At 41.8% G+C, this 23,442-nt stretch overlaps 1 protein-coding gene across 5 annotated transcripts in view; it reads left to right on the top strand.

The window, feature by feature from the left end:
• The window catches only part of snx27b (sorting nexin 27b), a 59,290-nt gene extending 36,453 nt beyond the window's left edge, over positions 1-22,837 (top strand). Inside the window, exons 7-13 of one of the 5 annotated variants that reach the window (XR_009817585.2) lie at positions 93-256; positions 406-495; positions 4,435-4,584; positions 9,053-9,160; positions 9,235-9,320; positions 12,086-12,148; positions 18,532-18,614. Coding sequence is in view for 3 of the 5 variants with exons in the window: in XM_061982543.1 (XP_061838527.1) it covers positions 93-256; positions 406-495; positions 4,435-4,584; positions 9,053-9,181; positions 9,261-9,320; positions 12,086-12,148; positions 14,583-14,747 (821 nt within the window). In the remaining 2 variants the exon portion in view is untranslated. Of the gene's footprint in view, positions 1-92; positions 257-405; positions 496-4,434; positions 4,585-9,052; positions 9,182-9,234; positions 9,321-12,085; positions 12,149-14,582; positions 14,753-18,531 lie in introns of those variants that run through there. The other 4 variants (XR_009817586.2, XM_072915583.1, XM_061982543.1 and 1 more) reach the window with 4 other exon arrangements.
• The last annotated feature ends 605 nt before the right edge of the window (positions 22,838-23,442 follow it).

Below are 23,442 nucleotides of genomic sequence, written 5' to 3' on the forward strand. Positions count from 1 at the left end.
CTCCTACTGTACGGAAAGTTAGCCAATCCGATATGAACCAAGATTACCGGGTAACGTTGCAACACTAACCCTTTTTTTTGCTGATGCTTCAGTACGCAAACTCGCCCCCAACGAGTTCCCCCACAAGCTGTACGTGCAGAACTATACCTCGGCAATCCCAGGAACCTGCCTCACCCTGCGGAAGTGGCTCTTCACTACGGAGGAGGAGAACTTGCTCAATGACAACCAACTTGCCGTCTGTTACTTCTTCCACCAGGTAGGTGTGTGTGTGTGTGTGTGTGTGTGTGTGTGTGTGTGTGTGTGTGTGTGTGTGTGTGCGTGTGTGTGTGTGTGTGTGTGTGCGTGTGTGCGTGTGTGTGATGGTTTTTCTCTCCATCTGTAAATAGATCCTATATAATTTTGCAGGCTGTGGAGGAAGTGACGAAAGGTTCCGTCAAAGTGGAGCAGAAGTCCTATCAGCTACAAAAGCTGGCAGAGCAGCAGAAGATGTCCATGGTAAACACTAAAGATGTGAATAACGACTACTGCAGCTTTTAATGTCGACTCCACCTTATTTATGATTTGGAATATGTCATCCTGCAGTCCTTTGAATGACAAGCTCGTACTATTTATGGCAGGCAAAGCAGTACTGCACTGTAATTTTGAGTATTTGGCAAAAACTACAGAAGGTCTTGCTGTTGTTATGGGGGCGGTATGGCGTAGTGGGTAGAGCGGCCGTGCTAGAAACCTGAGGGTTGCAGGTTCGCTCCCCACCTCTTGACATCCAAATCGCTGCCGTTGTGTCCTTGGGCAGGACACTTCACCCTTTCCCCCGGTGCCGGTCACACTGGTGAATGAATGATGAATGAATGATAGGTGGTGGTCGGAGGGGCCGTAAACTTGCAGCCTCGCTTCCGTCAGTCTACCCCAGGGTAGCTGTGGCTGAAAATGTAGTTTACCACCACCAGGTGTGAATGAATGATGCGTTCCCACTTCTCTGTGAGCGCTTTGAGTATCTAATAATAGAAAAAGCGCGATATCAAATCTAATCCATTATTATTATTATTATGCACATTGCACGACTCACAAACAGTTAAGCATATTCAGTTATCGGGCGGAATTTAAGGATTAAGATCAAATGTATAACAAGTTAATTTGACCTATTCTAAACTTTTCAATGACCATGGTTTGTGTTTCAGTACTTTTTGCACTACTCAATGTTTTAGGATCTGAGCTGTAGAATGCACATCAGGTGATTTATTTTATTTATCATATTCAATAAGTCGCTGTGTATTTGGGTTGCAACCTGCCCATGACTCTAAAACTCTGAGCTCAGTGGGCACCTACCTCTGAGAACATCCTGTTTGAAGCTGGCAAAGACGAGGTAATGTCGACAAATTAGGTGTCGTCTTGTCAAAATATAAAAAGCATGATGAAAAGGATAGTATATATCCCATTTCTAATTGAAGCAGGACATTATTGGCCCGATTCAATCACACACATGCTGTGAATTTTGCTATTCTTGTGTCAAAATTTGAACAAACAAGTGAGGGATATGACAAAAGTTTCATTACGTTTGGCTACGGATAGAGATGGGTACCGTTCACATTTAAACCGATACAGTACCAATTCCCTGTATACCTAATAGCGCTGTAAATCTTTGGGCAACACACGATTCGATTTGATTCTTGGGGTTATTCAGAATTGATTCTCGATTAAAAACGATTCTCTATTTTAAAAAAACAATACTTTAATAATATTGGGTGATATTGTGTTATTGTGTTATATGATTAACTATATTCCTCCATAAAATAGATAAACAGCTTTAATAAAAGTATGTATTAAGAAAAATAAATCTGGTTTTGTTTAATGAAATTCCACCCAAACATGTTATAAAGTCAAAAACAAATAAAGCAACAAGAGAAGTATTCAACACAATTTTTTTTTTTAAATACATTTTTTATTTAGTTTTTTAATCGAATAAGAATCATTACAAAAAAGAATCGCGATTCCTTCAAAAATCGTTTTTTTTTTCACCCTTAACATTTGGAAATTGATATCTCAATGGTACTAATTTGTGTTACTTTTGTGTGTGTTAATATTTTAGTTTTTGTTTTTGGTAATAATACTTTTTTGTATTGCAACATTAAAAAATAAGCTTGTAAGCAAATATTTACAAGTATATTTCTGTCATAGTGTTTTCTGACCAGTAAGCATGTAAACAATTACAGCGTGAGGAACTAATAATTGACGCTAATAATGAAGAAATTATGAAATAAAAGAAGACAGAGGAGGGAAATTGCGGGGACAAAGGGGGGATAAGACATAGAGACAACAACAATAACAACAACAGAACAACATCAGCAAATACGATATGTACAAATATGATATCAACAATGATAGCAAAGAAGCAGTTAGTGAAGTAAATATTAATAACACAAAAAGGAAATTTAACATAATTGCACTACAGATGGAGCAATAAAAATACCAATAGAAATAACACTATTGTTAATGAATAATAATAATAATTACCTCTATTATCAACCATACAATTGTTTCAAATGCAACAATACATACATGTAATGATAACTTGTATTACAAAAGAAAGATTAATTGAGGGGAAAAATAGAAGCAAACTATATTAACCTTGTATATTGTTATAGTAACAATAGGTAAGCTTTTTCAGTGGGCCATGTTTTACCCAGCATTATTTGATGGTTAACATGCCTGTTAGAATGTGCTTCCACTATATGATGTAAATATTAGCCATTCTACAGTGGCAGCGTTTTTTAATGTCTAAATTGATGTTTCGAAAGTTAAGGTAGCATATTTTGATAAGACTCCGCTATTGTGCAATTGGTAGCTTTTTTCAACGAAGCATCTCATTTCAACAGAACACCAGCAAAGTTTAAGTTAATTTTCATAAATTGTTCAATTAATCGACTTAACTATCAGCAGGCCTACAAGGGGACGGCGTGGCGAAGTTGGGAGAGTGGCTGTGCCAGCAATCTGAGGGTTACTGGTTCAATCCCCACCTTCTACCAACCTAGTCATGTCCGTTGTGTCCTTGAGCAAGACACTTCACCCTTGCTCCTGATGGGCCTGGTTAGCGCTGTGCACGGCAGCTCCCGCCAGCTCCCGCCATCAGTGTGTGATTGTGTGTGTGTGTGAATGGGTGAATGTGGAAATAGTGTCAAAGCGCTTTGAGTTCCTTAAAAAGGTAGAAAAGCGCTATACAAGTATAACCCATTTACCATTTATGACATTTTAAATGCCTGATTAATTTAAAGGGGTCCTGTTATGTTATGTAAAACCAACTTTTCGTACTTACAGGTACATGTTTTTGTGTATTTAGGATCTGCATGAGTCCTGAAAATTTAAAATGAAACCTTCCGGGAATGTGTCGCTATTGGATTTTACGTGAATCAGTGCCCGGTCGGAATGACGGAATTCAGTCGGTGCCCCCAAAAAAATACCGGATTCAGTACCCTTCCCTAGCGAGCGGCACATATTACTGTCATCACAGAAATCAGAAATACTTTATTAATCCCAGAGGGGAAATAAACATTTTCAGCACAATCCCATTCAAGATCAGACAAACATTACAGGGAGACAGAACAGTATCGCTGACGGGTCTGCCAACTTCCGGCGCCCCTTACAAAAAGTATGGGGGAGGAATGGGGTAAGAAAAAAAAATTAAATGAAAAAATCGGCCTAAGCCTGGGCCCAGACTGAGGCCAAGGGAAAAAACAACTCATAGCCATAGCATACATCCCTCTTACATGTGTGTAAAAGGGAAACAATCAAACATCAAAGAATACAAAGGACATTAAAAGAGCAGAGCTGATGCAACCGACACTTCTACACACAGCTATGAATAAAAAGTAAAATAAACATATACACTGTAGTGGCCTCTGCGGTGTTCCACGCCATCGTCTGCTGGGGTGGAGGGAGCATGGCCAGAGACAGGAGCAGACCCAAAAAGCAACCAAGAGAGCCGACTTCACTCTCGGCCGCCCACCAACTCTCGGCCAGTGCTCAGTCCGCATGGATGAGCGAGGATGCGTCTAAGGAGACTGAGGTGTCTGATACCTGCTCATTCAGCCAAGACACTGTGAAGCCTGTCTGTCCCGGCGCTCAGTGCTAGCTCCGCAGCCCTGTCTCTTCATTCGCATCTCCTCCAGTCTCTCCAAACAGACTCTGGTGTGGCAGAGACCCAGCAGCTGGTTTCCATTGGCCAAAAGGCTCCCGGGAGTCAGATCACATCGTTAAACAGTCAATTTTGCATAATAGATTAACTTTAAGGCTGAAATTCAGTACTTATTTACATTTAGTTATTTAAAATCTTTTTGTCCAAGACTTTTTGACATATGGCATGCAATGATTTCAATGCTGGTTTAAGATCAGTGTGTGTTTTAAAATGGAAAATCCAACAAATGTTTTTGTGCCTTCTAGTATCTGAATCTGTTGAGGGGCTGCGAAGGCTACAATGAAATCTTGTTCCCTCACTGCTCCTGTGACTCCAGACGCAAGGGCCACGTCATTGCGGCCATCAGCATTCAGCACTTCAAGCTGCATGCCTGCACCGAGGAGGGGACACTCGAGGTAAGGGCAGCTGTTTCTTTAGGTAGTGTGTGACACTAAAAATCTATTTAACTATTGGTCTTCCTAATATTTTGACTTCAGTTGCTAAATAATACTATGTTTGAAGAAATGTTACAAAAAAAACAAATCTGCACAATTTATGGTAAAATACTGGGAGCTGTGGGCAGCACGGTGGAACAGGGGTTGGTGCATGTGCCTCAGAATACGAAGGTCCTGGGTTCATTCCCGGGGTCTTTCTGTGTGGAGTTTGCATGTTCTCCTCGTGACTGCGTGGGTTCCCTCCGTGTATCCCGGCTTCCTGCCACCTCCAAAGACATTGCACCTGGGGATAGGTTGATTGGCAACACTAAATTGGCCCTAGTGTGTGAATGTGAGCGTGAATGTTGTCTGTCTATCTGTTGGCCCTGCGATGAGCTGGCGACTTGTCCAGGGTGTACCCCGCCTTCCGCCCGACTGCAGCTGAAATAGGCTCCAGCACCCCCCGTGACCCTGAGAGGGACACGCAGTAGAAAATGGATGGATGGATGGATGGCAGCTGTGGTTGCCAGGAATTCACCATAAATAAACACAAGGTATAAGACATTACGGTATCTTAATGTCGAATCTGTTAATTCTACAGTTGATTACTGTTTTTGCTTAAGATAAATTACTATGGAAAAAACTGATGTTTTAAACCTGTTTACATATTGAATTTATAGTAAAATATTGGTATTAGTGGTTGCCAGGAATTCACCGTAAAACAAATAGACCCCTAGTCTGGGAATCGAACCAAGGACCCTCTTACTGTGAGGCACAAGCGCTTACCACTGTTCGCACGGTATCTAGTATCTGCAAAATGCCTGTGTTTCCGAGACATGTGAGTGGTCCATGAGGATTTCAACTTGAAAGTATAGGTACAACCTTTTACTAGACAACTCACAACATGGCCTTCTGCAACAAGTTCCTTCAAGTGAGCTATTAAAAATTAGCCTTAAATGTTCCGTATCTGCTTTCAACCAGTTTCAACACACTTAAACACACAGTGTGGTTCTTTTCCATGCAGTTTACAATGAAGTACATAGACATAACCCCTCAACGTCGGAAACCGCTTGCCACAAAAATACAAGAAAACATGTTGTTAGCCAAACGTTAACTCAGCTAATGCTTGAACACAAAACCCTAAAACAATTACCGTATTTTTCGGACTATAAGTCGCTCCGGAGTATACGTCGCACCGGCCGAAAATGCACAATAAAGAAGGAAAAAAACATATATATGTCGCACTCAGTGACGTGCGGTGAGGTTCATGACTGGTGAGGCACTGACTTAATCACAGTCAGATTTACAAACATATGAACCCTAAAGAGTATCTTATTCACCATTTGATTGGCAGCAGTTAACGGGTTATGTTTAAAAGCTCATACCAGCATTCTTCCCTGCTTGGCACTCAGCATCAAGGGTTGGAATTGGGGGTTAAATCACCAAAAATTATTCCCGGGCGCGGCGCCGCTGCTGCCCACTGCTCCCCTCACATCCCAGGGAGTGAGTAAGGGGATGGGTCAAATGCAGAGGACAAATTTCACCACACCTAGTGTGTGTGTGACAATCATTGGTACTTTAACTTAACTTTAACTTTACACATACAAACTGTAGCACACAAAAAAGCACATTTAATAAAAAAAACGTTATTATGGTCTTACCTTTACTTATAAGTGCGGGAAGAGTGGTGTTCGTGTTGGAGGAGTTGTGAATGAATGAAATATGAAATCCGTGCTGCAGTCTGCAGGTGTACCTAATGTTGTGTCCCTGCAGTCGTTCACGGCTCCTCCGGCGCGAGCATTGTTGTTTTTGCACTTTTTGGCTTCTTGTTAAGTGACATTTTTTGGGTGGATTCGGTCTTGCATGTGGAGGGTTTGGGTGTTGGCTTTGGTAGGTGTGGCGCTCCCGTCGGGGGGTGCATTCTGCAGCGGAGGTGCATTACCCGGCACCAGGAGGCGGGATTACTGCGAGCCTCACACAGTGCGTCTTCGCAGCAGTTTTATGATTGCTCAGCACAAGAAATACGTTACACACATACAGTTGTTGACAAAATACACTGTACATTATATACCTCAGCTAACTAAACTATGGAAATGTATAATATAATTCATTAAGCAATACGGTCTCACTGCACAGCAGACCAGCAGTTAGCCGAGTCCGCAATCCATGTTGAGGCACAACGCAGTGACGTGCCTCAACTGGCTGCTGATCACCGCACCGTCTCTTCTCAGTATTTGAACGGCAAATGTGAAAATTCAGCGATTTTGAATACAAATAATCTAAAACTGGTGAAGTTAAATGGAAAATAACTTTATAGTATAATCACTGGATACATATAACAATTTAATATATATTTTTTTCTTTTTAAATTTTTTTTCTTTACATGATGGCAGGTGAGGCCGCACGTCACTGGTCGCACTGGAGTATAAGTCGCATTTTTGGGGGACATGTATTTGATCAAATCCAACACCAAGAATAGACATTTGAAAGGCAGTTTAAAATAAATAAAGAATAGTGAACAACAGGCTGAATAAGTGTACGTTATATGACGCACAAATAGCCAACTGAGAACGTGCCTGGTATGTTAACGTAACATATTATGGTAAGAGTCATTCAAATAACCATAACATATAGAACATGCTATACGTTTACCAAACAATCTGTCACTCCCGATCGCTGAATCCGATGAAATCTTCCTCCCCGGTGTCGCCTCTGGTATGTCCTTTCTTTCTGCTGCTCGATTGCCGTTCTCTGCTGCATATTTCACTACGTCCAGCTTGTAATCTGCAGTATATGATTTCCTTTTCGGTGCCATTTTAGTTCAGCCCTTCTTAGTTTTTATAAGTTACCGCCAATGTTGATGTGATCCATTTTAATAGCTACGGCAGTAGCATATAGCATATAGCAGTTAGCATCCCAGGACCCACAATGCACTTCTGCCATGACCCTCCCCCGCCAAATTTTTATTGGTTGACGTGTGAGTGGCGATTGCTGACGTGTGTGTGTGACGATTGCTGCCATTTGCTTCGTTTCTTACGCGAATGAGATAAATAATATTATTTGATATTTTACGGTAATGTGTTAATAATTTCACACATAAGTTGCATGCACCTGGGGATAGGTTGATTGGCAACACTAAATTGGCCCTAGTGTGTGGATGTGAGTGTGAATGTTGTCTGTCTATCTGTGTTGGCCCTGCGATGAGGTGGCGACTTGTCCAGGGTGTACCCCGCCTTCCGCCCGATTGTAGCTGAGATAGGCTCCAGCGCCCCCCGCGACCCCAAAAGGGAATAAGCGGTAGAAAATGGATGGATGAAGTTGCTCCGGAGTATATGTCGCACCCACGGCCAAACTATGAAAAAAAACTGCGATTTATAATCCGAAAACTACGGTAAGGTATGCAGTAAATTTAAATGTACAATCGGCAAAATATTTCATTTAGACAGAATAATAGCGCAATTTTTTTAGTATTTGCATGCTTGTGACATTACAGTATTTGTAAATGGTTTGTATAATTTTTCATTATTTTCACAGTAAAGTCACGTGTTTTCTACATATTATAACCATAGTCTTTTAGGTTATCTACTGTTTCTTGGTTTGCAGGAATGCACTGCATTTACTACTGTGATAAACAATTTTTGATTTTACGGTGTTCTACTGTTGCTATTTAACAATTGCTTGCTGCAGTTTTTAGGGTATTTTTTTTTACAGTGTAGCACTGGTATTGATTTACAAACCCAATTGGTTCTTGGACAGGGTTCATAAATAGAAAAGTTAGAATATTGAAGCAAAGTTCTCCATAAAAAAACTATGTAAATATGAATAATGGGTTCCTGCCTCGACAAAAGTCCCTATTTCGGTAACAGTTTGTACACTTTGAACACAATAGAAAGTGGGGAGATGGATCCACTCATTTGTAGCCGCCATGCACAAACTTTGTCACTAGTCCTGTTTGAAATGACAAAAGTCCTCAACTTTGACAGACAGGCCGGTACAATGATTAGGAATAAAAAATAAAATCCCCTTTTAACTTGTTGGTTTATTTTCTTCAAGTGTAGCGGAAGAAAAGGGATGGGTAGGTCAATGTCGACAACGCTGGTGATGCTTCCTGGATCTTTCAAACCACACATCGCTTGTTCATTGCTTTCTTTTGACTCATATTGAGCTAGCACAGCTAGAAACATGTTGTAAAAAGGCAAACATGCTAAGCACACATCTAGTAGTAGCTAACAGCAATGGATGTGCTGCCAGGCACAAAATAGCTGCCGAGTTGTACGAACCTACATAAATCGAGGTTCCACCATATTGCAGTTTTATGCCACAGTAATTAATATGTTATCCAATGGGTTACTATGTCATTACAATAGAATGGATCAGTCAATTTCACGGTTCCTTCTGTCCGTTTGTCAGACACAAACGAACACACTCTAATGAGTTTATTGTGTTTCAGAACCAGGCGATAGCCTTTGAGTGGGGGGAGATGCAGAGGTGGGACGCGGACGAAGAGGGCATGGCCTTTTGCTTTGAGTATGCGCGCGGGGAGAAGAAACCACGCTGGGTGAAGATTTTTACACCTTATGTGAGTGGATGGCTCTTCGGTTTTGATCTTTTTTTTTTCTGTCCTACATCCAGAACCGACCTCTGATTTGTCCTTTTAGTTCAACTACTTGCATGAATGCTTCGAGAGAGTTTTCTGCGAGCTAAAGTGGAAGAAGGAGGTAAGAACAGTCCACTTGTGACACGCAGTACTGTCTCTAATTTACACAGAACATTTCCCAAATATATGGCAATGCAGTGGCGCTCTGCTTATGTCGACAGTCAATATGTTGGCTATCTCATAAAGTCTTGGTTCACCGTGGTCTTAAAGGGGATGATTTTCCACTTTTTCTGAGTGATAAATGTTACAATGATGGATACTCATGTTAAAAAATACCAAAACATTAGAGTAAGTCTCTGGATACAAGAAGGCTTCGAGGACAAAATACAAGAGATTTACCGTATTTTCCGCACTATAAGGCGCACCGGATAATAAGGCGCACCTTCAATTAAAACATTGTTCATATATAAGGCGCACCGCATTATAAGGTGCATAGAATAGACGCTACAGTAGAGGCTGCATCCATTAGATGGAGCTGCGCTAAAGGGAATGTCAACAAAACAGTCAGATAGGTCAGTCAAACTTTATTAATAGATTACAAACCAGTGTTCTGACAACTCCGTTCACTCCCAAAATGAATAAACAGATGTTTTATTATTTTCCCCGAGGTAAAGTCAGTGACGTGGTGTTTTGTTTATCTTTTAACAACAGCAAAGTATAACATGTAGTGCAACATTTATATCACATAGTGGAGGGGAACTTTTCCTCGATTCAATAAAAACGTAAAAAACAGTCTGATACTGTTACGGTAAATCAAACGTTAGTGCAATCACAATATAGTAACACTCGAAATAGTGCAAAGCAATAACAATATATCAATGACTCAACGTTGCTCAAACGTTAATGTCACACAACACACAAAATAAACATGTAAAGCTCACTTTAAGTTATTCCTCATCCACGAATCCCTCAAATTTTTCTTCTTCTTGCTGCTCTCTGTTCAACAACCCACTGTTCGAGTTTGTCCTCCAACTGTAGCCATCTCGCTTTGTTCCCTCGGAAACTCTGTTTAGTCTTCTTTACTTGGCGCAGGTCATCTTGTTGCTTCCTCCACTTCCGCACCATTGATTCGTTAATGTTAAATCCTCTCGCTGCTGCTCTATTCCCATGTTCTACTGCGGGACTGAACGCCTTGAGTTTAAACTCTGCGTCGTAAGCGTGTCTCTTAATAGGAGCCATTTTGGGGTCTTTACATAAACACAAATGGAAATGAAACGGCACGCCTCGCACATTCATATATCCCAGCATGCACCGCGCGCTTCTTCTTCTACGGGGGAAAATTAAGTCGGCGGCTGCTTACCGTAGTTGCGAGACCTGTTGTAGCTCAATACTGGTCCATATATAAGGCGCACCAGATTATAAGGCGCACTGTCAGCTTTTGAGAACATTTTAGGTTTTTAGGTGTGCCTTATAGTGCGGAAAATACGGTAATTGGAGCCAATAGTAGGGATGGCTACACAGGCATCAATTCACTTAAAACCAACAGTGCCATGTTACGGTTTTGGCATTTGGCGATCACTCGAGCAGACCAAGCCAAACTACCTCTAGGTAATGTTGCAATTTCCAACGCCAACAAAGAAATAGACTCAAAAAACGCTCAAACGTAAGTAAACTAAAGCTCATCTTTTCCAAAAATGCGCTACCTTGATGCTAATAATAATTGACGTTGCCATTTAAACTCTACTGATTAGCATTAGCGATTTTGCATGGCGGTTTTAACACCTCCAAATGTGTTAATGGCAACTTTAACTAAGATGAACGTTAAAATTAAACTGGTGTGTAATCAATAGAATAGTACAATAGAACAGTAATACCACTTTTTAGGGCGCAACAAAGACAAAAAAAACCCAGCATCAATTTATCCACCACTGCCATAAAACGTCTTGGAGTTGCAACTGTAATTGCAACTTATTGCTATGCTTGCAAATTATAACATGGTGATAATAAAACAAGATAACTGGACAGCAGTTACGATAATCCGCTCATTTTTAAATGGTGCAATAAAGAAATTAGATTTTATCATCAAAAACACACACACAAAAGTACTGAAAATTGGTACCTTTTCATTATACATTATCGATTCAAATGTAAACGATATCCATCCCAAGCCAAGAGTAGCTTTTGCTTTTTTTAGTTATTGTGCACAAGTTACTTGATTTTGTTAAAAAAAAATATTGTATGTTGCATTCAATACCACAAATTTAATACACAATCTGATTCACATTACAAGCAAATTCTAAATTAAATACAGTACGCCAGCCGGTGTTTCTCTAACTTTTTTCACTTTTTTTTTAATTAAGTACCACCTCAGAAAACACTTGGCTACCACCATAATGACCAACATTAAAATACAGTAGCGTAGTAAGCCTAAAATATTCATTAAAAACAAGGTAGAGGTTTTATCTAACAAGTATATTTCATAGTTTGGCCATGTAACATTACACACAGTTTGGACAGTAAAACTGTGTTTGAATGTTCAATTAAGTGATAATTTGGCGTACCTCTAGGTGGAGCCCATGTACCACTACAGTTTCAGAATCACTGCAATAAGCTTTCTAAAAATATTTTATGTTTTATAATCTACTTTCACATAATCGGATCGGGACTGGAAATCGAATCGGCTCCGAGGCCTAAACCGAGATATCCTTAATTCCCTAGTATCAGTTTGTCTCACTTGGAACAGTGGCTGAAATACAGGTTCTACAAACAGTATCTGTTTTTGTCAATGGACAAGGGAAAGGAGCCATGGTGAGCTAATTGAAAAGGGAGTCATCATACTGTAGTTAAAAAATAACCTGCTCCACTAAAATTTATAGTTGTCCACAGGTGGAGGAGGAGGCCACAGACCAAAACAACAGGAACTGCTCCAACGACGGCATGTGCGGCAAGGTAAAGCTCTGCATTTTTGTAGGTTACGATGCCCTTTACTGCACGAGAAGGACACAGTCCTATTTATGTTTGTGAAAGAGCGAACACACCAAAGTGAGACAAAATTAAAAAAATTGGAGCAAAATCGTTTTGTGGCGGTACAATTTTAATTGCGGCGGCCCCCCACAAATACTGTATATGAGTCTATGGAAAACAATGCTATTTTCCCCAATTTAATTGATCTCTGCTTAGCGCTCGAACACAAACGTCAACCGTCTAATCAAAATGTATGATTGTTGTTTGTGCAGATGAAACAGGAACAATAATGTGTAACAATGTATCAACGTTTTACTGCTTAGCCAACGTAATTGCCGTCCTCTCACGTAGCTCAGACATACTTCCTGTTCCTGTCTACATTCTGGGTGATGTAGTATATAAGTATTTACGTCTTTGTTTACCTGTCTTAACATATTTATTCAGGGTAAGGCATTAGGGAAAAGATTCTCATTTGCAATGCTGACCAATTAAAGAGGCAACATTTTCACGTTGGAGATGTTGACGTGTGATGATAATCTCTCATCTCTCATTTACCAACAAAAATGGTGGGGTTTCGTTCTGAAATTTTAGTATAATCAATTATTACCATTATTAGTTATGATGAATTAAAACAGTACAGTCATTTACCAATGTGCTGCTTTTACTGACATCCAGTGTCTAGTTTTAAATCTGTGTGGTATAAAATGTCAATACAGTATTGGTATTCCGATTTCTGTTGAAATCCTGTTTTTTATGGTTAAGGTTACAAGGAACTCTAAAGACAGGAGTTCTTAATTTTTTTTTACCTCGGGGCCCAACTTTTTAACTACAGAGGCGCCTGGGGCCCACTCAAATATTAACACTAAATTAGTTATCTTAATAATAATTATATCTGATTATATCTTGTCAAATAATATGAAAGCATTTGTTGATTAAGGCTTAGGTCAGGCTGATTACAAAAATAAATACAAACAAATATATTGCATGAGAAGGGACTCATAAAAACTGATTAACAAAAATAGATTTACATACAATTGTGCAGTGCTAAAATAAATACATTCTGAATAAATCAATAATAAATGATAATGTATATGTTTCTTAACTGAACTGTGCAAATTAAAATACAGCTTCACCAGTTTGGTCATAATTGTTGCGCTTAAAAAACTTCTCTATGACTTTAACTCCAGACTTATTTTGTTTGTTGCGGTAGGAAATGGATGGATGGATGGATATTGTCATTACTGCCACAAGTGGTGGAAAAGTGTATCACAACTGAGCACCGCTGTGGCGCATACAAACCAGAGCTTTGAAACATATATTTTTTGGCGGCCTTACACTATCTTAAAGGGGCTGTTTGCAACATTTACACAGATGCTAGAGGGTGCTAACTTTATATTGTATTTGACGCCCCCCCTCCGTGCGTCGGTTGAGGTGGGCGGGGTTTGGTAGCGGGGGTGTATAATGTAGCCCGGAAGAGTTAGGGCTGCATGGGATTCTGGGTATTTGTTCTGTTGTGTTTATGTTGTGTTACGGTGCAGATGTTCTCCCGAAATGTGTTTGTCATTCTTGTCTGGTGTGGGTTCACAGTGTGGCGCATTATTAGTAAGAGTGTTGAAGTTTTTTATACCGCCACCGTCAGTGTAACCTGTGTGGTTGTTGACCAAGTACGCCTTGTTGTCACTTTCGTGAGCAAGCAGAAGTCCCATACAACGTGTTGCTGGGCCGGCACGCTGGTTGTGGTGGGTGCTAAATGCTGTACCATCACGGCACGCTTGAGAGAATAGCTACCCTGAAATACGTAGTATGCCGGGAAAAATTGGGAGGATTGACAATTATGACGCTGTCAAACTCCACTCATATAAAACTCGCGGGCGCACTGACATTCAAATTTTATATTAAGGTGTGGGCCGCGTGTCTGAGACCCTTGGATTATACATAGCACAAAGCAAAAAAAAAACTTTGTATGCAGTGTTATTTCATTTTAAATTTCAAAAGATTTTTGTGGCTCCCATTGTTTTCTTTAATTTGTGAAACTGGTCAAAATGGCTCTTTGACTGGTAAAGGTTGCCAACCCCTGCCCTAGGGCAACAACGTTAATATATGTTTGATGAAACATGATTATGTGCATGAGTGTATGTATGTATATGTACTTGTATATGTACAGTATGTGTATATGTATGTTTGTACAGTGACTGTATATATACAGTATGTGTATATGTATGTTTGTACAGTGAATGTGCGTGTGGATGTATGAACTTTGAGTACGTAGGTATGTACTGTATTTGGGTATGTATGTGGGAGCGTAGGTACCTAAGTATGTATGAATAACGGTGTGTATGTGAGTATACTGTCGTCATGAACGGCCTCCAGCTCATCAAAGCTCTGCTTCCCCCACCATCACCCTCCCCACCAACGCCAGCACTTCATTAAAGGACTCAAAGGACTCCAAGGACATCACAGGACTGTAAAGGCCCTCTCCATCCAAGAGGAGGATGTACGCCGGCAGTTCTTGAAGCTGAATACGTGGAAGGCCCCTGGGCCGGATGGTGTCTCCCCCTCCACTCTCAGACACAGTGCGGATTAGCTGGCTCCTGTCTTCACTGACATTTTTAACAACTCTCTGGAGCTATGCCGTGTGCCGTCCTGCTTTAAGACCTCCACCATTGTCCCTGTCCCCAAGAAAGCACGGATCACAGGACTTAATGACTGCAGGCCGATTGCACTGACGTCTGTGGTCATGAAGTCCTTTGAGCGCTTGGTCCTGTCCCACCTCAAGGACATCACCGCCCCCCTCCTGGACCCACTGCAGTTCGCCTACAGAGCCAACAGGTCTGTGGATGATGCAGTGAACCTGGCCCTCCACTTCATCCTAGAGCATCTGGACTCCCCAGGAACCTACGCTAGGATCCTGTTTGTGGACTTCAGCTCTGCCTTCAACACCATCCTCCCTGGACTGCTACGAGACAAGCTCTACCAGCTCAGCGTGCCCGACTCCCTCTGCAGTTGGATCAATGACTTCCTGACAGACCGAAGACAGCACGTGCGGCTGGGGAAGATTGTCTCGGACAGTCGAACCACGAACACTGGTACTCTTCAGGGCTGTGTACTCTCCCCCTGGCTCTTCTCCCTGTACACAAACTGCTGCACCTCCAGTCACCAGTCCGTAAAACTGCTCAAGTTTGCGGATGACACTACCCTCATCGGGCTCATCTCGGATGGCGATGAGTCCGCCTACAGGAGAGAAGTGGGCCGGCTGGCGCCCTGAAAACAGTGGAGATGATCATGGACTTCAGGAAAGTCACAGCCCCACCATCCCCCCTCACCCTGATTGACTCTTCCACCCCCGTCTCCATCAGCTCCCTCATCAAGAAGGCCCAGAAGAGGATGTACTTCCTGCGGCAGCTGAGGAAACTTAAGGTGCCGACCGAGATGCTGGTGCAGTTTTACTCAGCCATCATCGAGTCCATCCTGACCTCCTCCATCACCGTGTGGTTCCTCGGCGCCACAGTCCAGGATAAGCATCGCCTGCAGCGCATCGTACGTGCTGCTGAGAAGGTGATTGGCTGCAAGCTCCCATCTCTCCTGGACTTGTTCTCCTCCAGGACCAGGAGGCGTGTGGGGCGGATCACAGCTGACTCTTCTCACCCTGGACACACACTATTCTCCCCTCTCCCCTCAGGCAGGAGACTACGGTCCATCCAGACCCACACCTCCCGCCACCTGAACAGTTTTTTTCCCCTCGGCCATCAGGCACATGAACAATAACTCCTAACAGTAGCTCCCTAGAATTCCTTCTAAGTCTATAACAAGATCTGATAGCTCAGTTACAGCTCGTATTACCAAATCTGTGTTATATGTGTTTTATGTTGCACGATTGCACCAAGAAAAATTCCTAGTTTGTGAACCCGTTCTCAAACAATGGCAATAAAACGATTCTGATTCTGATTCTGATATGTGTATTTGTATGTACAATATATTTGACTCCCAGAGTGTGTGGGAGCCAGAGTACAGCCCCAGTCACCCAGAGAGCCCACAAACAGCAGGTGTGGCGCCTAGGGAACCAGGGACCACCGGCCCCACGCAGCCAGGCCGGCTAACGACAGAAACCCCACCGTCCGCCCGGAAGAGCCAGCAGCAGGCCGCAGACAGACGCGCCCTGTAGAGCACAAGGCACGGGAGAAGCAGGGGGAAGCCAACCCTCAAGACAGCAAGAGACCTACCCCACACGGGCAGAAATGTGGGACGCCCCGCCTGGGGGGCCCAGGGACTCCCCGCAACCAGACGGGAAAACCGCCCCTGCCCCACTAGCAACCGGGCCCCCACGAGCCCATCCCCCCACCCCCGGAGAGCACGGCGCGGCCCGCCCCAGGTCACCCCACCCATTTCGGCCGCCGCAGGACCGCCCAGCACGGGGCCACGGGAATCACGCACAACACCCACAGGTACCCCAATGATGGAGATGGAACAACCAGCAACCGCCCTGAGGGAGGGGAAAAATAAATTTTTAAAAATTATAAAATATATTTAAAAAAATATATATATAATAAAAATAAATAAACAAATAATAATTGAATAATAATAAATAAATAAAAAATTAAAAGAAGATCAAAGATATGCTGACACACAAGGTCACTACCCCAGCAGCTGGCCGACTTGCAGCACCTCAGAATACCATGCAGCACCAGGCTACCACAATAGACGCGGGGACTAGACCCAGCAGGCCCCAACCAAGACGGGCACCCGGAAGGGATGGACGGTGGGACCCAGGAGCTCCAGACACGCAGCCCGGATGCAGTAGCCTGAGGCGCGCACACACACACACACACACACTCATATATATATATATATATATATATATATATATATATATATATATACAACAACAAATCCATACACAGGCCGGCGGGATCAAGTCCCGGCACCCACTGCCCACTGAGAACCAGCCGATCCCCTCCCACAGGTCAGGCCGCGCACCCCCGTCACCCAGGGACAAGGGCATCCCAGGCCCACACCCGACAAGCCAACCAACACGACAACAAACGAGTATGAAGCCGGCAAGTTAGTCAGCCACGACAACCACCACGTGTGCGCGCTGCCACCAGTCACAACATCAGCCACCGGACCTAGCAGCCACGGGCGCCCACACCACAAACAAACGGCAGCAGAAACAGCAGCAATACCCAAAGACAGCCAGCACCACTCGATCAAATCAAAGCGATCGAAAAATTGCGACCGGCAACCACACGCCAACAGGATCACGGAGACCAGCCAGCGCCAGATTGTTCCTTGCCTGGACTGGTTTTGTATGTGTGCACATGTTGACGACACCAAGTGAGTGACCGGCGTAAACACCAATTGTTTTATTCGGGCCGGTAAAAAAATGTATTACATAAACTTTGTGATTGTGAAAAATATAGACAATTGTCAAACAAGTGTGTTCTGTTGAACCACTAATGGTAACATAAGCTAGCCGGTAGTGGTTCTTGTTATATGTTTTGCTTAGAAAAATGTTACAGTGAGCAAGTTGCAAACATTGATAACAAATTCATAAAATCAGGAATTGATTTAATGTTATTGAAACAAAATAAACCGCAAAATATTGCAACTTTTGTGCAACTTTCCAAAAAAGCTACTGTCAATTCAGCCCTATTTAGACCACAACAAATTCTAAAGGCACTAATTGTCGGGTGCTATTGATGTGTATTTCTGGTCTTGTCATCCTCGTCCGGACAGAACAGTGTGGCTGAATCAAAAGAAACGTCGGAGACGCTTTACTGAATCAAAAGTTCCTTTATTACAAGCGAGCGTCATTATACAGGACTGCAGTTTTTGGTGGAGGTCAGGTCAAAAAATTAGGCACTCCTAACTTGGAGTAGCCAAACCATCAGTTTTATATTCCTCCTTCCTGTCTGTGGGTGTGTGCTAAGTCAGGACAGCACACCTTGACCATAAAATGAGATGTTTGTGTGCAAGTGTCTGGAAAGACAACAGATGCAGGTCGTATCTTAGATGCTGGCATTAAGCCACACATGTAGTCTCTTCTCACGGATAGGGCCATCATCTTTGCATACCAAGGTCCAATTTTATTGCCTTTTCTTCCGCGAAAACTAATCCAATCCACACACAAATGTCAATACTAAAGGGCCCTATGTTATTATGTGCCCAAACTGATATACTTACCTATTGGTGGTTTGCCTTCTCTCAGATGAATATAAACATTCACCATATGCAAAACATAATACGAGTTTTTTAATTCACTTCACTATTTACAATGTTATTTTAATCAACCAAGCTACATGTTGTTACTACACCTGAGCATGGCGACAATAAAGACTTTTTAAATCCTTCTACCCGTTTGTTTGCCGCAGAATATCTTCCAGCTGTTGAGACATCGAAGGGATGGAGGCGCCCGGCGAGAGAGATTGTTACCTCTTGACCACACGCCAGCATCCCCCACTCTGCTTAGCCCGGCACTTCTGTAAAAACTCAAGAGACATACAAGTCAGCATTTACGCTACTCTCCACTCCACATTCATGCGAACATCTGCAAAAGAACAAAGCATATAGTGAACTCCTGCACATAGTCAGGAAGGACTTGAGTGAAACATGGACAAAGCGAGGTAAGTCAACCTCATAGACTAAAACCACAGTCCTTACTGGATGGAAAAAGGGAAACAGTTGACAAGGAATCATCAAGCAGCGGAACATTTTGTCAATCAATTGTTTAGTTGTGTATTGTGTATAGGAGAAGATGGGAAGATGTGAGCACACAGACCTTTAAAATGGCACCACACTCTATCTACAAATGTTTAAAACCTACAAATGTGTGAGGTGACATTTTTGATGGTTATAGTAAACGCTTTAAAACTTCTTTTTTTTTTAAATGCACCTCCTAGAAACTGCTGCCCTGGGCAATTGTCTTGCACCGCCAGTGCGCATGAATATGCACACCCTATACGACTGAAGCACCTTTTGGCTCACAACAAAATATTATTTCGCATGGACTTAAAGGTTCCATATTACAGTATTTTTCAGCAATGTTAAGCAAGTCTAAGAAGTCACACAAGATTGTATTGTCCAAAATGTCTTCTTGATGCTGAAATTTAGACATGTTGATAGTGCTTTAGTGTGTGTCTTTAGCTTTAATGCTAACGCATTGTTTGTCCACGCCTGTCTCCAAGAAGCACTATTGTGCACTTTATCCACTTTTGACATATACACTGTAACTCTGCACTTAAAGGGGAACTGCACTTGTTTGTGGAATTTTGCCTATCGTTCACAATCCTTGTGAAAAACATGTTTTTTTGGTTGTTTTTTTTAATGCATTCTAAATAGTTAATAAATGCTATCAAAAGTCTGCTTACAATTGAGCCTATAGGAGTCGCCCTTAAAAAAACATTCAGACATCTCCAATAAGGTTTTATATGCATGCTGTTAGTAGGCACATTATAGTAATATTCACTTTTTTAGAATCACTGATTACTGCTCATTGCAGACTTCATTAGAGCCAACAAACATAATAAAACATCACTTAGTGTACAAAGTCAGCTGTCATTAGGATGCAGTCTGATAGATGTTCATATATTCATATTTAGATGAAGAATGACTAATAATCTTTGTGAAGAAACGGGGGGTGGAACCAAGCGTCTTTTTGTGTCGTTCTCTCCATTTCCGGGTATACATTGGATGTCAAAGTGTACCAACTTGCCAGAATACGTCCTCATCCTTCTACTATCAAAGTGAGAGGTATGATTTATGATAGAGCTGGGCGATACGGATCAAAACTGTTATCGCTGTATTGTTAGTCCAAATACTGGTATACGGTATATGCCGGTATCTTATAAAAACGTTGCCTTAGTGTTTTACGGCTAGATAACCAGTGTTGAGCGTACTCAGATTATTTTTGTTGTAAGCAGTTACGTAACGTGTTGTTTATTCTCAAAACATAATTAGTTAGCCGTTAACTATGTCGAAGCATTTTTCGTTCAGTTGTTCATCAATGTTAGCCTCACACGTGCGCGGACAAATGGAGCTTTTACTTGCTCACTGCAGTGAAAGCCGCTGGCTGTTAAGTTTCAAACTACTTTTCAGCCACCCAGCCGCTACACTACAGTATCTTAGTCTGCATGGGCTATGGGAAGAGGCACTTTTAAAAAGAGTTGGAGTTAGACATGTGACACACCGAGCGAGCAGCAGAGAGTAGCTATCGTTAGCTTCTGTGTTATGTCGCTAACAGTAGTGAACAACATTAGCAGAGGAGATTAGTGAAAATCGCTACAAGGAGAGCTATAGGTTCTAAAGCAAATTTGTGTAAGTGTAAATAAAGCTGTCGTAACTCACCAATCGCCAAATGCAGTCGCTTTCCAAAGCATTGCATAACTCGGGAGTCGAGAAGTTGGCATTTAACATTGACATTGACAAGTTGACATTTTTTTTTTTTTTTTAACTTTGATGCACGTTATCATCAGACAAGCGGTGGGGGCGGGGGTGAGCCAAAGAGGATGCCCTGTGCTTCGCCTTTCAGGCGCAGAAAAGAGCAAACGGCGTAACAAAGGCACATCAAAAATATGATCTCAAATACATACCGCTTTCTAAAATATACCAGTATTAACTATATTACCGCCCAGTCCTAATTTATGATTTATAATAAAGTTTGACTAGCAAGAAAACGAGGAAGCAGCTTATTAGTCACTTTATTCACAAGCTTGCGACCACGGCGCCGCTATGAATAGTTTGTCTGCGTTAGCGTTTATGATAACAATATCACTAATACTAGGTTAATATTAAAGTCACAAATTGTAAATAGAGCTTTGTTGGCTTTTTTGGGACGTTTTTTTATTGGGTTTTATTGGCAAATTTAGAGTACCTCACATTGGCTCTGCTGTAAGCAGACTTTTATTTACAAGTTGGGAAGTTATGAAAAGTGTTTTTTTTTGGGGTTTTTTAAAAACATTTGTCGCCATGTCTGTTATAATAATTATGACAATAACCAAAATGCTCCAAAAAGTGCAGGTCGCCTTTAGTAAATGTCATATATCGCATACTAGGTCTGTCTTCAAATAGTCGAAGACTCTAATTGGAGATGTCTGATATTGAACCCCCCTGTCCCCTCAGTGGAAGGAGGGCAAGTTAAAGGGGAACTGCACTTTTTGGGGGGAAATTTGCTGATTCACAATCCCTTTGTAATACAAACCCCGTTTCCATATGAGTTGAGAAATTGTGTTGGATGTAAATATAAACGGAATACAATGATTTGCAAATCATTTGCAACCCATATTCAGTTGAATATGCTACAAAGACAACATATTTGATGTTCAAACTGATAAACATTTTTTTTTGCAAATAATCATTAACTTTAGAATTTGATGCCAGCAACACGTGACAGAGAAGTTGGGAAAGGTGGCAATAAATACTGATAAAGTTGAGGAATTCTCATCAAACACTTATTTGGAACATCCCACAGGTGAACAGGCAAATTGGGAACAGGTGGGTGCCATGATTGGGTATAAAAGTAGATTCCTTGAAATGCTTAGTCATTCACAAACAAGGATGGGGCGGGGGTCACCACTTTGTCAACAAATGCGTGAGCAAATTGTTGAACAGTTTAAGAAAAACCTTTCTCAACCAGCTATTGCAAGGAATTTAGGGATTTCACCATCTACGGTCCGTAATATCATCAAAGGGTTCAGAGAATCTGGAAAAATCACTGCACGTAAGCAGCTAAGCCTGTGACCTTCGATCCCTCAGGCTGTACTGCATCAACAAGCGACATCAGTGTGTAAAGGATATCACCACATGGGCTCAGGAACACTTCAGAAAACCACTGTCAGTAACTACAGTTGGTCGCTACATCAGTAAGTGCAAGTTAAAACTCTCCTATGCAGGGCAAAAACCGTTTATCAACAACATCCAGAAACGCCGTCGGCTTCGCTGGGCCTGAGCTCATCTAAGATGGACTGATGCAAAGTGGAAAAGTGTTCTGTGGTCTGACGAGTCCACATTTCAAATTGTTTTTGGAAACTGTGGACGTCGTGTCCTCCGGACCAAAGAGGAAAAGAACCATCCGGATTGTTATAGGCGCAAAATTGAAAAGCCAGCATCTGTGATGGTATGGGGGTGTATTAATGCCCAAGACATGGGTAATTTACACATCTGTGAAGGCGCCATTAATGCTGAAAGGTACATACAGGTTTTGGAGCAACATATGTTGCCATCCAAGCAACGTTACCATGGACGCCCCTGCTTATTTCAGCAAGACAATTCCAAGCCACGTGTTACATCAATGTGGCTTCATAGTAAAAGAGTGCGGGTACTAGACTGGCCTGCCTATAGTCCAGACCTGTCTACCATTGAAAATGTGTGGCACATTATGAAGCCTAAAATACCACAACGGAGACCCCCGGACTGTTGAACAACTTAAGCTGTACATTAAGCAAGAATGGGAAAGAATTCCACCTGAGAAGCTTAAAAAATGTGTCTCCTCAGTTCCCAAACGTTTACTGAGTGTTGTTAAAAGAAAAGGCCATGTAACACAGTGGTGAACATGCCCTTTACCAACTACTTTGGCACGTGTTGCAGCCATGAAATTCTATGTTAATTTATATTTGCAAAAAAAAAAAAAAGTTTATGAGTTTGAACATCAAATATCTTGTCTTTGTAGTGCATTCAATTGAATATGGGTTGAAAAGGATTTGCAAATCATTGTATTCCGTTTATATTTACATCTAACACAATTTCCCAACTCATATGGAAACGGGGTTTGTATCAGCAAATACGAGGTGGCTAACAATGCAGCTAATTGGAGTACACTATTCCTCCCATAAAGCCCTCCCCCCAAAAAACCCACCAACAATACTCTATTTACATCTCATGACCTGAATATTAATCAAGTATTAGCGATATGATTACAAGCGTTTACGCAGACAAACAAACAGCGCTGTGATAACAGAGAGCTAACTATCTTATGCTGCTATATTGACATACTAAATGCTGCAGCACCTCTGAGTTAGTAGAAGTTAATTCTAGATGATAAATTATGCCTCTCACCTGGATAGTAGAAGGATGTGGCCGTAAACTGAGTGGTTGGTCAACTTTGACATTCAACTTTGACCCGGAGATGGCAAGAAAGACACGAAAAGTCGCTCATTTGTGGCACTTCTAACCCATCGTTAGGATTATGATTAATTCTTCATCTAAATGGGAAGATATAAACATCTCATCAGTAGGCATCCCAGTGAGATCAGACATTGTACAGAAAGTGATTGTTTTATTATGTTCGT

The sequence above is a fragment of the Nerophis lumbriciformis genome, linkage group LG21 (genome assembly GCF_033978685.3).
Source record: "Nerophis lumbriciformis linkage group LG21, RoL_Nlum_v2.1, whole genome shotgun sequence".
Lineage (NCBI taxonomy): Eukaryota > Metazoa > Chordata > Actinopteri > Syngnathiformes > Syngnathidae > Nerophis > Nerophis lumbriciformis.